General features: G+C 50.5%; 1 protein-coding gene across 1 annotated transcript in view; it reads right to left on the bottom strand.

Annotated features, from left to right (window-relative positions):
• The window catches only part of ROCK1 (Rho associated coiled-coil containing protein kinase 1), a 2099493-nt gene that overhangs the window by 1027911 nt on the left and 1049480 nt on the right, over window positions 1-22102 (bottom strand). The window contains exon 16 of the mRNA XM_078687444.1: window positions 11212-11458. Coding sequence (XP_078543570.1) covers window positions 11212-11458 — 247 coding nt within the window. The remainder of the gene's footprint in view (window positions 1-11211; window positions 11459-22102) is intronic.

Raw genomic sequence — 22102 nt, 5'->3', positions numbered from 1 at the left:
TGGATCAGCGACTGCGCAGACGACCTCGCCCCGCTGAGGACCCCGCCTAACAGACCCGGCAGCAAGAAAGCCCCATGGTTCACCGACGAACTCAAGAATTCGAAGAAGAACTGCAGAGCCCTTGAGAAAGCCTGGCGCAGAGACCCAACACCGGACAACATGACTACCCTCAAGCTCGCCACCCGAAAACACCACCAACTGATCCACGCCACCAAGAAAACTGCATTCAAGGAACGACTGGAAAACAACGCACACAACAGCAAGGAACTCTTCAACATCGTCAAAGAGCTCTCCAACCCCAACGCCGGAAACAACGACATCACCCCTTCGCAAGACCTCTGCAACTCCCTCGCCTCCTACTTTCACGACAAGATCACGGACATACACAACAGCTTCAGCACTCAACCAACGCACGCCACGACCGAACCACCGCACCCCACCACCACCCTCCGCGCCTGGACCCCGATCAGCACCGAAGACACCATCCGCACGATGAACACCATCCACTCCGGATCTCCGACCGACCCTTGCCCTCACCACGTCTTCAACAAGGCCGACGCTGTCATCGCACCCCACCTGCGGGACATCATCAACACCTCCTTCGACACCGCTACCTTCCCGGAGAGCTGGAAGCACGCCGAACTCAGCGCCCTACTAAAGAAGCCATCAGCCGACCCCTCTGATCTCAAGAACTACCGACCCATCTCGCTGCTCCCGTTCCCCGCAAAAGTCATCGAGAAGACCGTCAACAACTAGCTGGCCGCCTTCCTCGAGACAAACGGATCCCTCGACCTCTCGCAGTCTGGCTTCAGGGCCAACCACAGCACCGAGACCGCCCTGATCGCAGCCACCGATGACATCCGAGTTCTGCTCGACAACGGAGAAACAGCGGCCCTCATCCTCCTAGACCTCTCCGCGGCCTTCGACACCGTCTGCCACCGTACCCTAGTACAGCGCCTCAGCAACGTCGGAATCCGGGAGAAGGAGCTGCAGTGGACCATCTCCTTCCTCGCCGGAAGGACACAGAGAGTCCGCCTCCCCCCGTTCAGATCAGAAGCCACCGAAGTCATCTGCGGCGTCCCTCAAGGCTCCTCGCTCAGCCCAACCCTCTTCAACGTCTACATGAGTCCCCTCGCAGCCATCGCACGACAGCACAACCTCAACATCATCTCCTACGCCGACGACACCCAGCTGATCCTCTCCCTCACCAACGACCCCGCCACCGCCAGAGCCAACCGACATGAAGGGATGAAGGAGGTAGCGGAATGGATGAAGAACAGTCGCCTGAAACTGAACTCGGACAAGACGGAAGTCCTCATCCTGGGATCCTCACCCTCCGCCTGGGACGACTCCTGGTGGCCCCCCGCCCTGGGCAGCGCACCCAAACCAACAGACCACGCACGCAACCTGGGCTTCATCCTGGACTCATCCCTCTCCATGACCAGACAAGTCAACGCCGTCTCCTCGTCGTGCTTCAACATCCTACGCATGCTACGCAAGATCTTCCGGTGGATCCCCACCGAGACCAGGAAGACGGTCACCCAGGCCCTCGTCACCAGCCGACTGGACTACGGCAACGCCCTCTACGCCGGAACCACCGCCAAACTCCAGAAGAGACTCCAGCGGATGCAGAACGCCTCAGCAAGGCTCATCCTGGACATCCCCCGCCGCAACCACATCTCCGGACACCTGCGAGACCTGCACTGGCTCCCGGTCAACAAGAGAATCACCTTCCGTCTCCTCACCCACGCACACAAAGCCCTGCACAACCAAGGACCAGGATACCTCAACAGCCGCCTCAATTTCTACGCTCCCAAACGCCAGCTTCGATCGACCGGCCACGCCCTCGCCGCCGTCCCCCGCATCCGAAGAGTCACCACCGGGGGAAGGTCCTTCTCCTACCTCGCCGCCAAGATCTGGAACTCCCTCCCGACCCACCTCCGCCTGACCCAGGACCACCTCGCCTTCAGGAAGCAGCTCAAGACCTGGCTGTTCGAGCAGTAGCGGACCCCCCTCCCCAAGCGCCTTGAGACCCTCCGGGTGAGTAGCTCGCTATATAAATGCTTTGATTGATTGATTGATTGATTGAAAGGCGTACAACAGACCGCAACTCCACTCGTGGCGAAAAGCGCCTCGAAGCGAAGTCCGCCTTGGAAATTCCAACGTGCAGAACTGATGACATTGCGCGTTCTCTTCTGTGGCGAATAGATCTAACCTAGGCTCTCCCCACTGCTGAAAGAGGCCTTGTGCCACATCCGAGTTCAGACGCAATTCGTGAACCATCATGCACAGACAGCTGAGTTTGTCCGCCCTGGCGTTCAGAGAACCTGCCAGGTGTTGAACCACCAGGGTCACGCCCTGATGTTCCAGCCACTGCCAGAGGCGCAGAGCCTCCTGGCAGAGGGTCCACGACCCCACCCCGCCTTGCTTGTTGCAGTACTACATGGCGGTGGTGTTGTCCGTCAACACCTGCACTACACTCCCCGGACAGAGGGGGAGGAATGCCTTCAGTGCAAGACGGATCGCCCGCAGCTCCAGAAGGTTGATATGGAGCTGGGACTCCGCAGGAGACCAGAGGCCTCTGATCTCCGCCTCCCCCGTTGTGGCCTCCCAGCCCAGGAGAGACGCGTCCGTCACAACCACGTGCTCCGGTTGGGGAAGGGAGAGGGATCTACCGCTGACCCAATCGCGGTCCTGGAGCCACCACTGCAACTGTCTTGCAGTGCCCTCCGAGATCAAGACATGGTCGGACAAGTTGCCCTGATGCTGGACCCACTGAAACTTCAGGTCCCACTGCAGAGCCCGCATCCGCCACCTGGCGTGATGCACCAGAAGGATGCAGGAGGCCATCAGCCCCAGAAGCCGCAGCGTCAACCTGACCGAAACCCGGGATAAAGGCTGAAAGATTGGAATCAGAGCCTGAATATCCCGAACCCGCTGTTTGGGAGGATAAACCCGAAACTGCGCCAAGGCTAGAACCGCTACGATGAAGAGGAGCTTCTGAGAGGGACACAGGTGTGACTTCGGCACATTGATGGAGAACCCCAGCAGGTGCAGGAGGTCGGCCGTAGTCTGGAGGTGGCTGACGACTGTCTGGGGCGAGCCCGCCTTCAACAACCAGTCGTCGAGGTAGGGGAAGACTGAAACCCCTAACCTGCGCAGATGAGCTGCGACCACTGCCATCACCTTCGTGAAACCCCGTGGGGCACTGGTAAAGCCGAAGAGGAGCACGGTAAACTGAAAGTGTTCGTGGCCCACCGTGAACCGCAGGTAGCGCCTGTGGGCCGGCAGGATGGGGATGTGGAAGTACGCATCCTGCAAGTCCAACGCTACCATCCAGTCTCCTGGGTCTAGGGCAGCTAAGACCTGGGCCAAAGTCAGCATCTTGAACTTCTCCTTCCGGAGGAAGCCGTTGACATTCCTGATGTACAAGATAGGGCGTAGGCCCCTTTGCCCTTCTTGGGAACCAGAAAGTAGTGGGAATAGCAACCACACCCTACTTCTGGCCCAGGAACGTGCTCGATGGCCTCCTTGGCCAAGAGGGCCGTAACTTTCTCCTGCAGAAGTCGCAAGTGATCCCCCGACACGCGGTGGCACTGCGGTGGCATGGCTGGAGGGGTCGCCTCGAAGCGGAGGGAGTAGCCCCTTCGGACGAGTTGCAGCACCCACCTGTCCGAAGTGACTGCGCGCCAGTGGAGGAGGTGACGGCGAAACTTGTCGCCCACTGGCGTCGAATGGGCCAGAAAGCTCGGACTAGGAAGGCTTTGAGGCAGACGCTGCGGGGGTGGATGTGGACTGGCCTCGCCGTTGTCCCCGGGCACAGCCACGCAGGACGTGCGGGGGCGCCCCTTCCGTGGCAACGAAAGGAGCAAAAGCAGCAGTTTGCTGGCGCGGGGCCAACAGGCCCAAGGACATGACCGTAGCCCTGGAGTCCTTAAAGCTCTCAAGCGCACTGTCTGCTTTGTCGCCAAAAAGGTGACGGCCATCAAACAGCATGTCCATAAGGGTGTTTTGGACATCAGACGAAAAGTTGGCGGACCTCAACGAGGCGTGGCGACGAATCGCCACCGTCGTTGCCATCGCTCTACCCAGCGATTCCGTGGTATCCAGCCCACATCGGATGGAGTACCGTGCCGCATCTTGACCCACCGCAAGGGCTTGCGTGAGTTTAGCCCGGGCCTCCTCCGGGCATTGTGGCAGCACATCCGCGACAGTGTCCCACAGAGAGTGGGTCTAAAGGCCCAAGAAGGCACGCGGTGTTGACAGACCGCAACCCCAAACTCAGGGAGGAGAACATCCTTTTACCATACTGTTCGTACCTCTTGGATTCCATATCGGGGGGGGCCGTCGGGAATGCGGTCTGGGAGTTAGATGCCTGGATGACCAGACTCTCGGGGGTGGGGTGGGTGGATAGGAAGCAAGGGTCGCCCGGGGCCGGGCGGTGGCGTTTGTCCACGTTCCTAACTACAGGAGGACCTGTAGCGGGCCTGGACCAGGTGCCCAGAAGAACGTCAGTCAAGGCCTCATTAAACGGCAACAGAGGCTCCGCCGAGCTTGTTTGCGGTTTAAGGACCTCTGTGAGGAGGTTAGTCCTCACGGCCACGACGGGGAGCTCAAGGCGTAAGGCTTTGGCCGCCCTCGTCAACACCACACTATAAGCAGCCCCCTCCTCCGTAGCCACGGTAGGAGGGGAAATAAAGCCAGTGTCGGGCAAAGTGTCCAGACCACTGGCATCCCCAAGCTCCTCTGTCCAGTCCTGATAGGACTGGCACTCACATGCCAGAGGGTCCTCAGACCCCTCCCAGTCTGCTTCGCCACCCATCTCCTGATAGGCAGGCTCAAAGGACGGGGTCGGCTCTTAGATGTAAAAATCTCCCATCGGCGTCGATAGCGGCGTCGACCGACACCGCTCCGGCGCCGGAGCCGAATCGAGAGCAGAACTGGGGACCTGGGGACCGAGGTCGGCGCCGGGGGCGACACCCTAAGGGCCGGCGCCGGCGAGGTTGTAAGGTTGACCGGCGACGACCCGGATCCGGGCCTGGATCCAGTAGAGACCTGCGGCGTCGGGACCCAAGTCGCCGACGGCGCCGGGGCCGAAGCACCCGACGGCGCCAGGGCCGAAGCACTCGGCCCGCTCAGACTCCCAGTCGGGGCCACAGTGCCCGAAGGCGCCGCGGAACACGACGGAGAAGAGAGCGACCTCATGGCCATGAGGAACCCTTCGATCTCCTCCGGCGTCGCGTGCTGCCCAGGGACCGACGGGTATGGAGCAGGCCGCGACATCAGCGGCTCTGGTGGAGCCGCGTGGGGGGGGGGGGGGGGGGGGGAGTCAGAAGAACGGTGTCGCATCTTCGACTTCTTTTGCCTCTTACCTGAGGACTTGGAGCCCGACGAGTGGTGACGACTCGACGAGCTGCGACGACTCCGGCCCCGCGACCGGTCTCTCGACCTCCTCCTGGACCGGGACCTCGAGCGGCGCGAGGCCGACTGCCGGAGCTCGAGGTGCTTGCGGGACCGCTCCCGCCTAGCCTTCGACGTCAAGGCCCGGCAGTCGGGGCACGATTTGTCGTCGTGGTCGGGCCCCAGGCAATGTAGACACCGGTGATGGGGGTCGGTGACCGACTTCAGTCAGTCGCAGTCAGAGCAGGTTTTGAACCCGGGCATCCCTACCGGCACCTACGGAGTCAAACGACTTCGAAAAGGGATCAAAAATGATCTAAAAAGTTTAGTCAAAAAGTGACTAAGTGTACCACTTTTTCCGGATCGACGCTTGCTAGCGCAGAAAAAATATGAACTGACGTCAGCGAGCGAGGGCGGCATCTAAGTACTCCGACGACGTCAACACGGCGCCTACGACGCAGAGGACGGACACGGAGCCGCGGATGACGCCTACCGACGAGCATGGGTACTGCTACGCAAAAGATTTCCGGATCCAGGCTGATGCCTGGGGATATTCTAAGGTAAGGAATCTAATACTAACCTGTTTTTTTCAGATGTAGACCTTATTTAATCTTGTTTTTTATTTTTTTGGGTGCTCTTCGAGTGGCGTCTTCTGTCCTGGAGACGTCTGGGTCATGAACATAGTAAAGTGCTTCCAACCTAAATTGGTTGCATCTCCATGGGCACACCTGTGTTCCTCAAAAAAATAGGACTCCAATAAAAATTTGTCACAATAGATTAATTTCAAACTTACTCCGTTTATTTGATATCTTCTTTCTTGAAATTGTTTTCATTTCATTTCAAATCAAGGTATTCTTTATACATTATCCTCTCTAGCATGGCCTTTTGGGCTACTATGCATTTCGGGCTGAGAGCCCTTCTTCAGGGAGCATCACTACAAGAAGATCGTACCACATATGTTGTTCATACCATAAATATTTCAACATACATTATTACCATAACACATCTTAAACGTGTAAACTTTTTAATGATAAATAAGTTCATTGAGTGCTCATGTGTGTTTTGTGAACGTAATCATGGAATCTAAATATGCTTTTTGGTGTGCGAGTTTTAAAGTGTGAGCATGCATTCAGTGCTCAGAAAATGGTGAATCGCGTAGCCGCACAGAAGGGACAGGGACCAGTACCTAATGAACAACTAACATCAACAACAGTTATAGCAACAACAAGTTCTTTTTTAGACCAAGGCCATCAAGAAAAAGGAGACCCAGGAGGGGAAAAAGACAAATAACATCTCAACATGAGAAGCACCATGATGCCCAAGAAGGACAAAAAGAAAATAACATCGAGAGACAAATAGTCATAGACATGTGATGACTCGACAAGAGACGACTGCGGCTCCGCGACCGGTCCCTCAACTTCCTCCTCGACCGGGACCTTGACCGGCTTGTCATCGTGGATCGGCCCTGAGGCAGTAGAGACACCGGCGATGGGGGTCGGTCACCGACATCCGGCGGTGACAGGCGTCGCACGGCTCGAAGCCAGGCATCCCTACAGCACCAGGAGTCGAAGTTGACTCGAAAAAAGAGATCCAAAATAGATCAAAAAGTTAGTGAAAAAAATACTAAGAGTACTGCTCTTCCCGGATCTGAGCTAGCTGGCACGGAAAAAAGAAGAACTGACATCAGCGCGCGAGGGCGGTGTCCAAGTACTCTGACAATGTCATCCCGTCACTCACGACGCCGCCGACGGACTCAGAGCCGCAGACGACGCCTACCGACGCACAAGGGTACTGTTGACGAAAACTTTCCGGATCCAGTCTGACACCTGGGGATATTCAAAGATAAGGAATCTAACACTAACCGGTTTCTTTCAAATCTATGAAAGTAAGAAGGAAACAGAAAAACTATTGCAAAAATACTTATAGTAGAGAATCAAATGGCTGAGGCACTACTCCAGGGCTCGATAAATGTAGAGAGACTGGGATATACTCTGGCTGACCTTAAATATGCCCTAAAAAACTCACTCAGGGAAAGAAAGTCTTATAAATTGAAATAAATATCATCTATCCCAGTATGAGAGTGGAGAGAAAATTGTGAAGATTTTGGCATACAAAGTAGCAGACGATAAAGGCCATTAAGGGACCTAACAATGTGGTTTATGAGCGTCCCAATCAGATACTTGAACAATTCGCTAATTATTATAGAGAACTTTATACCCCGGAGAATCGGCCTGTGCCGGGGGATATTCATACATATCTACAAACTAGCTTACTGAACCATATAGAGGATGAAAAATTTGATTCATTAATTGGAGATATTACAATGGAAAATATTAAACTGGCAATTACTGCCTTGCCGTCGGGCAAAGCCTCGGGAGAGGATTCAATTCCCTTGGAGCTATATAAGGCATGCATGGACGAGTTAGTCCCATTGTTCAGTCAGGTAGCTAGATTTATTGGAACCGGAGGAAAGGCCCCTAATTCGTGGAATATCACACAGATTGCTGAGAAAGCTTTCGACCGAGTGGGGTGGGACTCTCCCTGGGCAACATTATTAGCTTTCGGATTTAAAGGCCAGTTTTTACAATGGATACAAGCTTCATATGACCATCCTAGCGCCAAAATCAGCTATGGGGGGTTGGAATCTTCTAAGTTTTTTTATCTCTCATGGTACTCGTCAAGGGTGCCCTTTGTCACATTTATTATTTGCACTCTCAATGGAGCCATTTCTGTCGGCCCTGCAAAACCAACCTCGAATAATCCCCTTTGTTTCTGGCTTGAATTCTCTTAAAATCTCTGTATACGCAGACAACATTGCAGTATATTCAGCAGATGTTGGGGAAGCAATGAAGGGGATAATTCTGGAGGCAAGACGATTTGGGGCTATCTCAGGCTACAGACTAAACACTAATAAAACGCAAGTATTGATGAACTATAAGTCTCTGGCTCCAATACAGGGAGATTGTGGTGTTGCTACTTATTTAGGGATCAGAGTATCGGCAAAATTAGATGAGATAGTCGCGCTAAATTATGAGTTATTTCTGAAATAAACAGCTATTTTATTAAAAAATGCCATAAGGTGCCTTTAAGTATAAGTGGGCAGATAAATCTTATAAAAATGAAGATTCTGGCTTTATTTCTTTATTTGTTTCAGTCCATCCCCTTGCGTATTAATAATTCATTTTTTAAACGTCTAGACGGGATATTTAGCAGTTTCATTTGGGGCTATAAAAAAGCGCGCCGAGCAATTGAGTTATTAAAACTTCCATTTATTCAGGGGGGTCTTGATTTCCCAGACTTCACAAATTATATTTTTGGTCAGCTTCTCTCGGACGTCTTTACAGTCCACTAAACCCAAGTAATAATTTTTTTTGATCATGTATTTATGTTGGGGGAAGATTCGAAATATGCTTCTGTATAGAACTAACAACCCAAATTATTATAAGTGGGTCAAATTTAAGACTGTGCAGGGTAGCGTAATCATCTGGCGTGCTATCCTTAATAAATGCAAAATATCGCTTTATCATCCCAAACTTTCCTTGTGAGATAATCCTGGTCTCCCGGAAATTTTCCATGATGGGGATGGGAAGCGATGGTTTAATTTAGGCATAAAAAATCTGGGGGATGTGTATGACTTTAGCGGGTTTCTGACATTTGAAAGATTGAAGATCTCATATAATCTCTCAGAAAATATGCGACTTAAGTACTAATCCGTGATTATTTTATACGAAGTATGAAACTTACAGCTGAACTAGATTCTCATATATGGAATTGTATATATTTATATGGCTAAGGATAAATCGCTGATTAGCACTGGATATAAAAGCTTTAACTCGTATAAAGAGGATGATTGTGTGAGATTAGCTGAGCGCTGGATACAAAGAATGGGGACCATTATTACGGCTAATACTATTTGGTCAGCACTCAGTGGTATCTGTAGGTCGGTACATTCCTCTAATCTGAGACTGGAGCAGTACAGAACAATATGTTTATTATATTACACTCCTGAAAGGATCACCATATCGTCTTCAAATACTTCTACTAGTGACTGGACAAAGTGCCCAAAATGCGATCTATTGGCAGCTGACTTGCAACATCTGTTTTTTCAATGTCCGGCACTAGCAGAGTTCAGGCGAGGGGTCGCTCAAATTTTGTCTCAGAAATTCGGGAGATCTATATCACTTGCAGTATTGGATGTGATGTTGGGTGGGCAGAATAGGGACTCTAGCTACAAAGATTTAATAACTATCTTATTGGCTTGTGCTAGACTGACAATAGCTCAGGTCTGGATCTTGCGGGGTCCACTGCTGGTTCTGGAGTGGTGGGGGTCTGGTTAAATAAACATATGATATGGAACTTGCACTAGCTAAAATGAGGGGGATCTGCTTATTATGTAAGCTCAAAAGAATTTGAGGATCATTTATTTAAAAATGTGCCCTTTTCTTTTCCTTTTCCTCTTCCTTTTTCTTCTTTCCTTCCCCCTCACGCTAATGTACTGTTGAAATGATTTTCTTATTTATCGAGCTCTAGATAACTGTATTTTTTTCTTGGTCATATTGATGCTATGTAATGGTTTATTGCTATTTCCTCCTGTTGTCAATAAAAAGTTTAAAAAACAAAAATGACTGTAGAGGTAGCAGTTGCAGCTAGGAGTTTTAATGGGAAATAGTGATGCCTTTCCCAATACTTGAAATTTTACATTTGGAAAAAGAATACGTGTTTAAAAGGCAGTGGCAGATTTTATATCTCAGGACCTTTACTGCTGCCTGAGAAAATTAAGCTAGTTCAATAATATCCCTCTACTTGACATCTTTATTGATAAAATGTCTAAAGCATCTTCATTTCTAGTAATCATTCACTATTCTAGCATACTTCTGATTTATGAAAGAGTTAAAAAACAAGTAGATAAAAAACACTGCAAAAATAAATAGAAACAAAAACAGGAAATTGAATCAACATAAGCATTACAATACCATGTTTACAAAACAAACAGACTAAAAACCAGGACAGGATCTGCAAAAATAAATCCAGCAACTCAAAACTATTGCCCCTAAAAAAAAGACAAATGTTGAGATAGCTTCTTTGATATATGCTAGTGTATGACCCTCAGCATACCCCTGTTGATGTTGGGAAACCATCCCACATCATGGTTCTTTATAGGCAGAACAGAGTGCTTCCAGTTCAACTTTCACAATTATACACATTAAACAAATCAGTCAAACAAATAAGTGGTTGATACAGTTGATAACATTGGAGGGTGATTTTCCTTTCGATCTGTATTCAATATATATATATATATATATGGATGTTGATGAACACATACATCATACAGATATTTGATATGCTAGTGTATGACAAATCTTTTTATCATACCCCTATTGATGTTGGGAAACCATCCCACATCATGGTTCTTTATAGGCAGAACAGAGTGCTTCCAGTTCAACTTTCACAATTATACACATTAAACAAATCAGTCAAACAAATAAGTGGTTGATACAGTTGATAACATTGGAGGGTGATTTTCCTTTCGATCTGTATTCAATATATATATATATATGGATGTTGATGAACACATACATCATACAGATATTTGAAAAGAATAAAAGGTTGGCATTCATGTCCCTAAATTATATTTAGTAAAACTATATTAAACTAGCATCAGGTTGTACAAATGTTTTTCTTGGATACAAGTTAAAAAGCAAAATCTATTAGTTACAGGAGCACTTAATGGGATGCAATTGCATGCAATTCTGAATTACAGTTTGAACTGATAGAAGCTTAATGAAAAAACCTTTATCATCAGAAAATTACCTTCTAGATCACCAATCATTTCAGATCCATGACTTCTGTCTCTCCGTTCGGCTTCCAAAACTGCTTGCTGTTGGTAAAACTCTTTTTCCACCTGTACTTTAGTGTTTTCTAATACTCTGCACCTCTCTTGCAGCTCCCTGTTAAGTGCTTCTAAGTGGCTCACCATCTTACTTGTTTCTGCTTGGCTTTTTCGCAGTCTCACTGACGTTTCAGATTCTGTCCTTAAAAAGTCATTGGCTTCCTCCAGCTGTCAACAAAGATAACCAGATGTGCAATTTCTCAAAAGATGTAAATGGTAAAAGTATATATTTGATGGGAAGCAGACTTGAGACATGACACACACACTTTGAAACAGCAAATTGTGTAAATAATAAACTCTAGTAGACATCTAACCAACAAAGACCAGAAGAAACCACTCTAGCTCCTGATTTTAATCTTTGGTAATTTAATACCAGCATCCTTGAAGCTAAATTCCTCATCCTAAAAATTAGTATCAGGAACTGAACGTGATCCAGAATACAATCATACCAATTCAAACCTTCACTTGTTTTCATTCATATACCGTGGTCACTGAGGTTCTGGCTTTTCTGGGTAGAAAGTAACAACAGACCGGGATAACAAGCCAACAAATGGCTGGTACAATACGCCAACTTCTCTCCCTCTTTGTTCCACCTGCTACCATGTTGATCAATGCCTAATGAGTGGTCGGTAAACGCCTAAAAGGTATTTGTGCGTCTGTGGGTGGGTGTCCATGCATGACATGGCATAAATGCAGCCAAAGTTATTTGGAGCAAATATAAAAAACAAATACATTTACTACCACAGTGCAAAGGTCAATGTTTTTGTTATTAGTATTACAGATATCTCATAGATTGGATGTTAAGCCAACCTTACACATGAAAACATCTTTACAAATAGCCAGGGGCCAGTTTCCCTTGCTGCAAAAATGTAATATTATTGTGGTGGTGATAGTGCCTCTGTATTTATGATGAGATCAGAGGTTCCACTGAAAGAGCAATTTTTGTTTTCTTAACTTTGGCGCTGTTTGATGAATCTGTAAAAAATTTGCAAAAACAAAAGTAGATCTACTTTGGGTTATTCATTGCAAGCTTAGAGCTGATCTGTCAAGTGGGGACATAAACACAGGGATTAGGTTTGTCTCAAAAGGATCATTTTCCATTTGAACTCCCAGAATATTCATTGTCCTCAATACACCACTTTTTAAAACAATGAAGGCTCCAGAATGTGGTGTCTAGGGCCTATAGGGGCTTGTGTAGGATAGCTGTGTGTCCCCCTTCTCTAACTAAGAATTTCTGACCCAGGGGATGAAGTCTCCTGGGCCCAAATGAGGCCTTGGGGCTAAAATTGGCTTGTGGAGGACGGCCATCTACCTCCATCCCCTTCAAATAACAAAACAAAAGGCCTGAGGGATGGGGTCCCTGGTGTCCATATTGGCTAGGAGAGGATGACCATGTGCCCCCACCTCTTTAAATATATGTTTCCGCCCCAGGGGTTGGTGTCCCTAGGGCCCAAAGAGGTCCGGATAATGGGGCTGCACGCCCCCCCAATTCCATAAAATGTTTTAAAATTGTCCCGGGGGGTTGGGTCTGTAGACCTACATCTCCAATTTTATTTGAAAGAAAAAAAAAAAAGAATTGCAGGCTCACTCCACGCTCTGTCGCTTACAGTCAGGGAATTAGCTGTCCCTAGGGGTTGGAAGCAGGGTCTGGCTAAGGCGGTGAGATGGCTTTACGAATTGTAGTAATATATTACTTTACATTTAAAACAACACAACAAAAAAACTAGAAATTTACTGAGAAAAAAACCCAAAGCTTAAATCAGGCTGCGCCAACAAGTATCTCGTGAGCTACTGTTAGATTTTTAGGTCCCTGTAAGTAGCTCTCCTGGTTGAAATATTATATGTATAACATTTAGAGTGTACAGTTGAGACATATTTAAGGATCATATTTTAGTGATAAATCATGTGACATTGGGAAAATGAATATGCTACTTACCAGTATGCATCTGTTCTTGGCATGTAGGGCTGCTAACATTCATATCTATAGCATAGATCGCCGCCTAGTGTTGGGTCCGGATGATTGCACATTGTTGTCCTGGAAGAGTCTTCGAAGTATCACGAGATAGGTGGCTCCTCCCCTGGACTACAGTGCGCATGGGCATCGACTCCATCCCCAGATTGTTTTTAGCCATTGTGGCAAAGATGGAGTTTAACCGTGTAAGCGATGGCCATGCTAGAGATTAAATGCAAGAAAAGTCTGCAGCCGCGTCGGGCGCCGGGGAGGAGGGCGGGCGATATGAATGTTAGCAGCCCTACATGCCAAGAACAGATGCATACTGGTAAGTAGCATATTCAGTTCGAGGCATGTGGGCTGCTAAATTCATATCTATAGCATAGAATAAATAGCAGTCCCTCCATTAACGGCGGCCGCCCGTGCCAGCTGCAGAAGTCTGAAAAAGCGTTTTAAGAACAGCCTGTCCTACAGCTGCCTGCTGTTTTGAATGCACAACTACACAGTAATGTTTAGTAAACGTATGTGGTGTAGACCATGTGGCTGCCCTACAAATGTCTTCCAAAGGAATGTTACCTAGGAATGCCATGGAGGCCCCCAATTTGCGTGTGGAGTGCCCCTTGGGGAGGACCGTTAAAGTGCGCTTAGCCTTCTGATAGCAAATCTGAATACACTTAACGATCCACCTGGCTATTCCTGCTTTGGAAATGGGGTTGCCTTTATGCTGGGCTGCGAAGGCAACAAAGAGTTGCTGTGTCTTTCTAAAAGGTTGTGTTCTGTCAATATAGTACATAAGCGCTCTTCTGACATCAAGCGTATGGAGCATTCCTTCCGCCACTGTTTCTGGGTTTGGAAAGAATGCGGGCAGTTCGATGGTTTGATTGACATGAAACTGCGACACCACCTTCGGGAGAAATTTGGGGTTAGTGCGCAGCACCACCCTGTTTGAATGAATTTGTATAAATGGCTCTTGGATTGTGAGCGCCTGTAGCTCACTAACACGTCGAAGAGACGTTATGGCAATGAGAAAAGCCACTTTCCAAGTGAGGAACTGAAGCTCACATGAATGCAGAGGGTCAAATGGGGGACCCATCAATCTGGTGAGCACCACATTGAGGTTCCACACAGGAGCTGGCGGGGTCCTGGGAGGGATGACCCGCTTCAGCCCTTCCAGGAATGCTTTAATGGCAGGCACCCTGAAGACAGAGAGATGCGGCCTGTTTTGGAGATAAGCCGCTATGGCGGATAAGTGAATCCGAATGGAAGCGTATGCTAGATTGCATTTGTAAAGATGCAACAGATAGCAGATGATATTAGGAATGGATGCATCTAGCGGGTTGATAGCGTGCTTTGTACAGTAGATGACAAACCGCTTCCATTTCGCTGCATAGCAAGCTCTGGTAGTTGGCTTCCTTGCCTCCCGGATGATGTCCATGCATTCAGGGAGCAAATCAAGGTAGCCAAACTCTAAGACCTCAGGAGCCAGATCGCCAGATTGAGCTGCTGCGGATCTGGATGCTGAATGTCGCCACGGTTCTGCGTTAAGAGCCGGGGTGTGAGGTGCAGTCTTTGATGCGGTACCACGGAGAGTTCGAGGAACGTGGTGTACCACGGTTGTCGCGCCCACGTTGGAGCAACTAGGATGAGCGTCAGCGAGTGTTGCTTTAGCTTTCTTGCCACCAGCGGAATGAGAGGCGCTGGGGGAAAAGCGTACGCAAATCTGCCTGACCAGTTCATCCATATCGCATTGCCCTGCGATAGTGGGTGAGTGTAGGAGAGTAGGGTCTGCAATCCTATGATCACCCAGATTTTTGCTTTTTGCTGCACTGGTTTACGACTTTCCCTGGCTGTGGGCCTGCTAATCAGACCCACAGCCTAGCTGTTCTCTCTATCCAAATTGTACTTAGGTACTGAATTGGCACTGGGCCCTCTCCAAGTCCCTGTACCCAGGGCTGAGGTGCACCCAGAAGTCTCCCAGGGGCTGAAGCATGTATTGTGCCACCCCTGGATTGACTAACTAAAACTGACACAACTGGCTGCACGACAGCTGGGGCAAGGTGGTGTACTCACCCTTTGCTTTAGATATAGTATACCTATATCTAACCCTAAAATGGACACACAGATCTCCTATCAGTCACTCCTATAGCAGGCCTTAACAATCCTGAAGGCAGAGTGCTTGGAATCGTGTGAGATGGTGCTCTAGCATGAGCTGAGCCTGTCTGCGGCTTTCGGGATCCATCCCTTAGCCGTTTCCATGATATCGCATACCATATACTCTTAAGTGCATTATAATCCTCGCGGTTATGTGCCAACTCTGGTATCGCTTTATCAAAACATGTCGAGTAAGGTGTCATACGAATTGGAATACTAACCCCTCGCCAATTCTGGCGACGGGGTTAGCATTCCACCCTTCTAGAGGGACACGACATGCCTGTAACCTATAACCCGGTTAAAAGTCAGACAGAGCCTTAGCATCCACAAAATGGATGCTGCCACCGAGACACAAGTCTGCCCTCCTGCTGCTGGGAGTCCTCCCAGAGCAGGAGATAAGGACAAAGGGTTTCCTGCCAGGGGCGGTGCCAGCACCGTCCCAGACAGGGTTTTGTGTATTGTAGGTAGGCAGGGCTTTAGAGGAAGGTGACTGCACGTGGCACCCCGGTGCTCACTGTGCATAGGCTGGCTGGAACCAGTTCCAGGGTCACTCCAGACCCTGTGCTGGGGAAAAGCCCGCCAAGGAAGTGGGTGTAACCACCCCCCTCCTAGTCCCACCCATAGGGCAGGACTTAGTCGCGTGCCAGCCCCTTTTTACAGGATAAAGGTAGAGACTGGCCCCCTTCCAAATCAGATCATCTTTGGAATCAAGATACCACTTTCCACGAAAGGACTTCACGATTTCTTCCTCAAGATTCTCCCTTGTGGCTAAGGAGTAGTCACCCTGCATCCGCAGGCACCACCTAAGAACACTGCGGTCTGCTGCACGTCCTTCCTCCGGAATCCGACTGCCCAGCTCGACGAGACCCGGCTTCCCTGGCACCTCTGACCTCTACCCACCTCTACAGCACAGCTGAGAACCGTGGGTGCGACGAGACCTCGAGGGACCGGCCATCGCCAAGACTGCACGACTTCTGCACAGCAAGCCCACCGAGTAATTTCCTGGTGAGTGCTTTGGGGTCCGAGAAGCCCCCACCCTGAGCAGCTCCAGCACCGAAGAGCAGCCCCCCAGCATCTCCACGATCGGCGTGGGGCCCTTCTGCCTTCTGCTGCTCACCGCGTTGTTTGGCTACTAGCCCGTTGGCTTGTGGCCTTCCTGACGACGCCCGACGACATTTCTGCTGCTGGTCTGGTTGCTCCAGACTGGCCCTTGCTCCCTCCCAGAAGAGGAGCACCCTGGACCCTCCTGGTCCACTCAAGACGCCATTTTGAGTCCACCGCGTGGGCTTGAATTAGCCAAGGCTTGTTGCCCAATCCTGGGTAACTTCGACGCCAACGACTTCATCCTTCGTGGGACAGCTCGCACCTCCATCCTGGTCGCCGACAACGCCTCCTGGTCCGAGAGACTGCAGAGCCCAGCAGCGCCCACTCACCTGACTGCGGTGACTTCGCCCGGTGCCATCCTGGTGCCCACTTAATCACTGGCTAGTGATTCAAGAACTTGGTCCCCTCTGCTTTCAGGTTTTCTTCTTCCTTGATCCAGGCTTGGATCCATCGAACTTTCCTTCACTGGTCGCCTGCCAGCAACTTCTTCCTTCCAGGCTCCCGGTCCGGCAACGAGATTCCCGACGTCTTTTCAGACCTATGCAGCTGCAGCCCCTGGGCTAGGTAACTTCGGCACTTCGGTGTCCCAGCATAGCCTCACTATCCTAGGGTCAGGATCCACTGTCGTTTTCTTCCTACCAGGTCGGGTTCGCCCGTGAACACTAACTTTGCCTTTACTAGCCTCCATAGACTTTGTCCCGCATCCCGCGTGAGAGTGCACACTCTGCACCCGAGTCCCCTGGGCCTCCTAGTAGTAATCTAACGATTCCCTAGTCCAGTCCTAGCGATTCCAAAGCCTATTAGAACTGTTACTTACCTGCTAGTAATTCGCATTCCACTTTTAGTGTATATGGTTTTTCGTGCCCCTCGGGCATTTGTGTAACGTGCTAACTTAAAAGTATTTTCGTAAGAGTTTTGTTGTGTGCCTAGCACCCTGTCCTCATAAAGAGTACAGGGTTGTTGTGATTCTAATAAATACACTGTTTATTTTCATAACACTTGTGTGGTGTCCTTTCACTGGGTGTTCAAGGGGTAATGTGATGGTAAAACAGCTGGCTTAACACGCCCTCTAGAGTCTTAGCCTTAGACTGCTCGTATCCATGCTACTAGGATAGCTGGTCTATAAGGTTGACTTACAACCAATCATCAATAAGGGTTGTTTGGACTGATATATAGTGATCACTAGAATAGTGAACACTGCACATCAGGCCAACTTCTCACAGTGAGGGAACCTGGCGGCAAAGCTTTGGCATTTTGCGTTTTCCTCCGTGGCAAACAGGTCTATCTCTGGATGACCCCACTGCTGGAAGTACGGGCGGAGTACTGATGGATGTAACTCCCACTCGTGCATCTGGTGGCTGTACCCGCTGAGCAGATCCGCCATCTGATTGTCCGTGCCCGGGAGGTGTTCCGCCATGAGGAAGATGTTCCTCTGAATGGCCCACTTCCACATGCTCTGAGCCAGATGAGACAACTGTGGAGAGTGCGTACCTCCCTGCTTTTGAATGTAGTACATGGCTGTCATGTTGTCCGTCCGGATCAACACAACTTTGTTGCACAGATGTACCTTGAAGGACTTGAGAGCCATGAAGATTGCCATCAGCTCCAAGTAGTTGATGTGCATCTTCCTTTGTTGCGTTGTCCATAGTCCCTGCACCGTGTAGTGGAGCACATGAGCCCCCCCATCCCTGGAGAGATGCGTCCGTCGTTAGTGTAATCTGTGGCACAGGCTCTTGGAATGGTCGGCCCTTGCAAAGGTTGTGTGGATTCCACCAATGCAGAGAGCTGTACGCCCGACCCGTCACCAACACTAGGTCGTTTAACTGTCCTTGAGCCTGAGTCCACTGATGCGCTAAGCATTCTTGGAGCGGACGCATATGGAGCCTCGCGTGCGGGACTATGAAGATGCAGGAGGCCATCATGCCTATCAACTGCATGAACACTCTCGCTGGGAGTGAGTGTTGCGGTCTGAACTTTTGGATCAGCGCCTGGATGTTGTCGATCCTCGCTGGGTTTGGCTGAGCTGTGGCAGCCAGAGTATTGATCGTCGCGCCCAAATACTGCCGCACATGGGCCGGCTGAAGGTGCGACTTCGGGTAGTTCAGTGTAAATCCTAGACTGTGAAGGAGGTGAATGGTGTGGGACATATCTGCGGCGCACTGCTGGGCTGACTTTGCCTGAACGAGCCAGTCGTCCAGATAAGGGTAGACATGTATACTCTGTCTCCGGAGGTGGGCCGCCACTGTCGCCAGACATTTTGTGAACACTCTGGGAGCAGTGGTCACTCCTAAGGGGAGTACCTTGAACTGGTAATGCCTGTTTTGGATGGTGAACCGGAGGTACTTTCTGTGGGATGGGTGGAGTGGTATGTGAAAGTAAGCATCCTTGAGGTCCAAGGTTGCGAGGAAGTCTCCCTGTTGTAACAAGGGAAGAACCTGCTGCAGTGTCAACATGTGGAAGTGTTCTGAAAGAATGTACTGGTTTAAGGGGCGTAGGTCTAGAATCGGTCTGAGTGAGCCGTCCTTTTTTGGGATTAAGAAGTACAGGGAATAAACCCCTGTGCCTTCTTCCTCCACTGGCACGAGCTCTATTGCGCCTTTTTGCAGCATCACCAGAACCTCCTGCTGCAATAAGTGCAAGTGCTCTGCTGACATAGGACGGTGTTTTGGGGGCATGGGCGGTGGGGTGGATGTCAGCTCTAAACAATAGCCGAACTGGATAAGTTTCCTGACCCACCTGTCTGTGGTGATGGACTTCCAGACTGGCAGGAACTGTTGGAGTCTCCCCCCGACAGGTGTTGGATGGTCGGGGCAGTGACAGGGAGTCACTGTTTGTTGGCGGCAGAGGAAGGGGAACTGTTGTTGCCTCTGCCTCTACCCTTGGCACTGTTTCCTCTGTATCCACCTCTGCCCTGCTTGCTGTAGGAGGATTGCGCACCACCTTTATTGAATGGCGTCTGCTGCGACATGTGCCCTCTGTTAACACCTCGATTGCCTGAGCGACGAAAAGTGTTCCCTCTAAATTGTTGTGACTGGAGAGCTCCCATGGACTTGGCAGTCTCAGTATCTTTTTTGATCTTCTCCAGGGTGGTGTTCACCTCTGGGCCAAATAACCTGTCTGGATTAACGGGCTGGTTGAGGATAGTAGTCTGTATCTCTGGCTTGAATCCCGAGATGAGGAGCCATGCCTGACGCCTCAACATCACACTAGTGTTGATCGCTTTCGCTGCTGTGTCCGCAACATCTAGCGCACACTTTATAGCAGCGTTGGAGATGAGCTTCCCCTCCTGGATAAGCATTTCAGCTCCCTCCTTAAACTGGTCTGGGAGGTGTTGTAACAGCTGCTCTATGGTGTCGTAGTGTGCCCTATCGTATCTGGCCAACAGAGCCTGCGTGTTTGAGATGCGCCATATGTTGGCCGCCTGAGCTGCTACCCTCTTCCCAGATGCCTCCAGCACTTTTGACTCTTTGTCTGGGGGAGGAGCTTCACCCGTGGTTTGGGAGTTTGCCCTCTTGCGGGCATTAGAGACCACCAAGGAGTCCAAAGGCAACTGGCCCCTTATGTAGGTCGGGTCGCCAGGTGCCGATCTGTATTTCTTCTCAATGCGTGGGTTGACAACCCGTGATCTTGTGGGTTCCTTGAAAATGTCTGCCGCATGCTTAAGGACCCCTTTCAACATTGGGAGAGTCTTGACAGTTTTTTCAGCAGTAGAGAAAGTGTCAAAAAGGAAGTCCACCTCCACGGGGTCAGCATGCATTTCCACTTTATGGTTTGTAGCTGCCCTTTCAATTAAGGCATTAAATGCCGCAGAGTCCTCAGTGGGAGACGGCTTGACGTTATAAACCTGAGGATCCTGGACCGTCTGCTGATCCCCTTGATCACCTGTGTCCATCCATGAGTCCTGTTGCTCATCAGGCTCTGTATGAGCAGGAAAATTGTACTCCTCATCTTGCTCCCCTTCATCCCCCTCAGAGTATGTGGGTGAAGGCGTGGCACTCCTCCCAGGCTGAGGAAGAATCTGCTCAACCAGAACTGGTGTTTCTGGTGCAGGCTTCTTTCGTTTTAGAGGAATGGTAAACGACTGCAAAGGCTGTGAAGTAATCTTCCTCTTGTATAGCGTGAGTTTCCCGGTGTCGGCATCGATGAAATGCTCCGACCGTTCTTCAACCAAAGGGTGTCGATGACCCAAAGTCCCAGCCGGGTGAGTTGACTTCGACACAGTGTCCTTGGGCATCGACCGCGGTGCAAAGGCCTTCGGCGCCACCTTAGGCGGCAACGTGTAGAGGAGCGGCGCCGATGTGGTCTTCGGCGGGTTTGCCGGCTTCGGTGCGGAAGATGTCTTCGGTTCCGATGCCAAAGCCTTGTCCTTAAGGCGCTTGAGGGAGTTCGAGACCTGCTTCGTAAAGGAAGCGGACGGTTTCGTCGATCCGACCGATGTCCTTGGTCCGCCCCCAGGGGAAGACCCGAGCGTGGACGACTTGTGTGTGCCTGGTTGAGGCGCAGGTGCACCCTTCACTGGTGCGCTTCGATCACCGTCCACGGCTGCAGACGTCGATGCCGACGGCTTCGGATCAACGGGTTTCCCTTTAGGAGTAACGACCCCAGACCGTGGCTCTGCGCCCTTCACTGACTTCGCGTCAACGGGCCCCTTGGTCTTCGGCGCGACAGACTGTCCCGATGTAGGCTCGACAGCCTTCTTGGATGTCGGCTTGTCCACCGTGGTCGACAACGGCTCGACGGCCTTCTTCGAGCTTGGCTCCTTGACCACCTTCGGCACCGTTGCCTGGTCGACAGCTGGCATCGGTTTGGAGGCCCCCGAAGACGACGGCGTCGGTGGTGGGGCAGACGTCTTCGGTTTCAATGGCGTGTCGGCCATCTTTGTTTTCATCGATACCGAGGGTTTCAGTTTCGGTTTCGATTTTAGTAATGGCGGCTCCGCGGAGGTGTCCGTAGCCGGGCCGGAAGGCGGGGCCGTGGATCGAGGTGTAAGGTCTTGGGTAAGGCCGCGTGGCGATCCCGTGACCGTGGCCTTTGTAAGAGTACGAACGGGGCATAGCTCTTCCTCCGAGCTATCTTCCAAGGCCCCATATGCTTCGTCGTCGTCCCCTACCTTCTCGACGAGTTCCTCAATGTCTTGACTGTGGATGTCCGCTCCGTCGTCGGACTCGACCTCCACCGGGGTAGGGGAAATTTGCAGGTGACGCACTTGCTCGTCTGCTTCGGGGTCGTCAAAGATGTCCACCGGTGCCGGAGCCGATCGCTGGGCCTCAAGGCGCGCCACGCGCCGAAGCTGGATCGTCTTCTTCGATCGAAATCTGGAACAGGCCATACAGTTGGCCTAGTCGTGGTCCGGCGACAGGCACTTGTTGCACACAGGATGGACGTCAATGTGTGGTTACTTGGATCCACACACGGGACATTTCTTGAATGGACTCCGTTCCATGCCGTCGAAGTCTTGCTGCGTCGACTAGGCCCCGAATACCGAAGAGTCACACGACCCCCCGGATATCCGACTCCACGAGCTGGAAGATATACGGGACCGAACGCGAACAATACCGCAGATCCCGATTTGAAATCAAGAAAGAAGAACAAGAAGAAGGACGACC

This window comes from Lissotriton helveticus, chromosome 4_1 (assembly GCF_964261635.1).
Source record: "Lissotriton helveticus chromosome 4_1, aLisHel1.1, whole genome shotgun sequence".
Classification (NCBI taxonomy): Eukaryota; Metazoa; Chordata; class Amphibia; order Caudata; family Salamandridae; genus Lissotriton; species Lissotriton helveticus.
The sequence above is the reverse complement of the archived record's forward strand: the minus strand, read 5'-3'. Positions and strand labels throughout refer to the sequence as shown.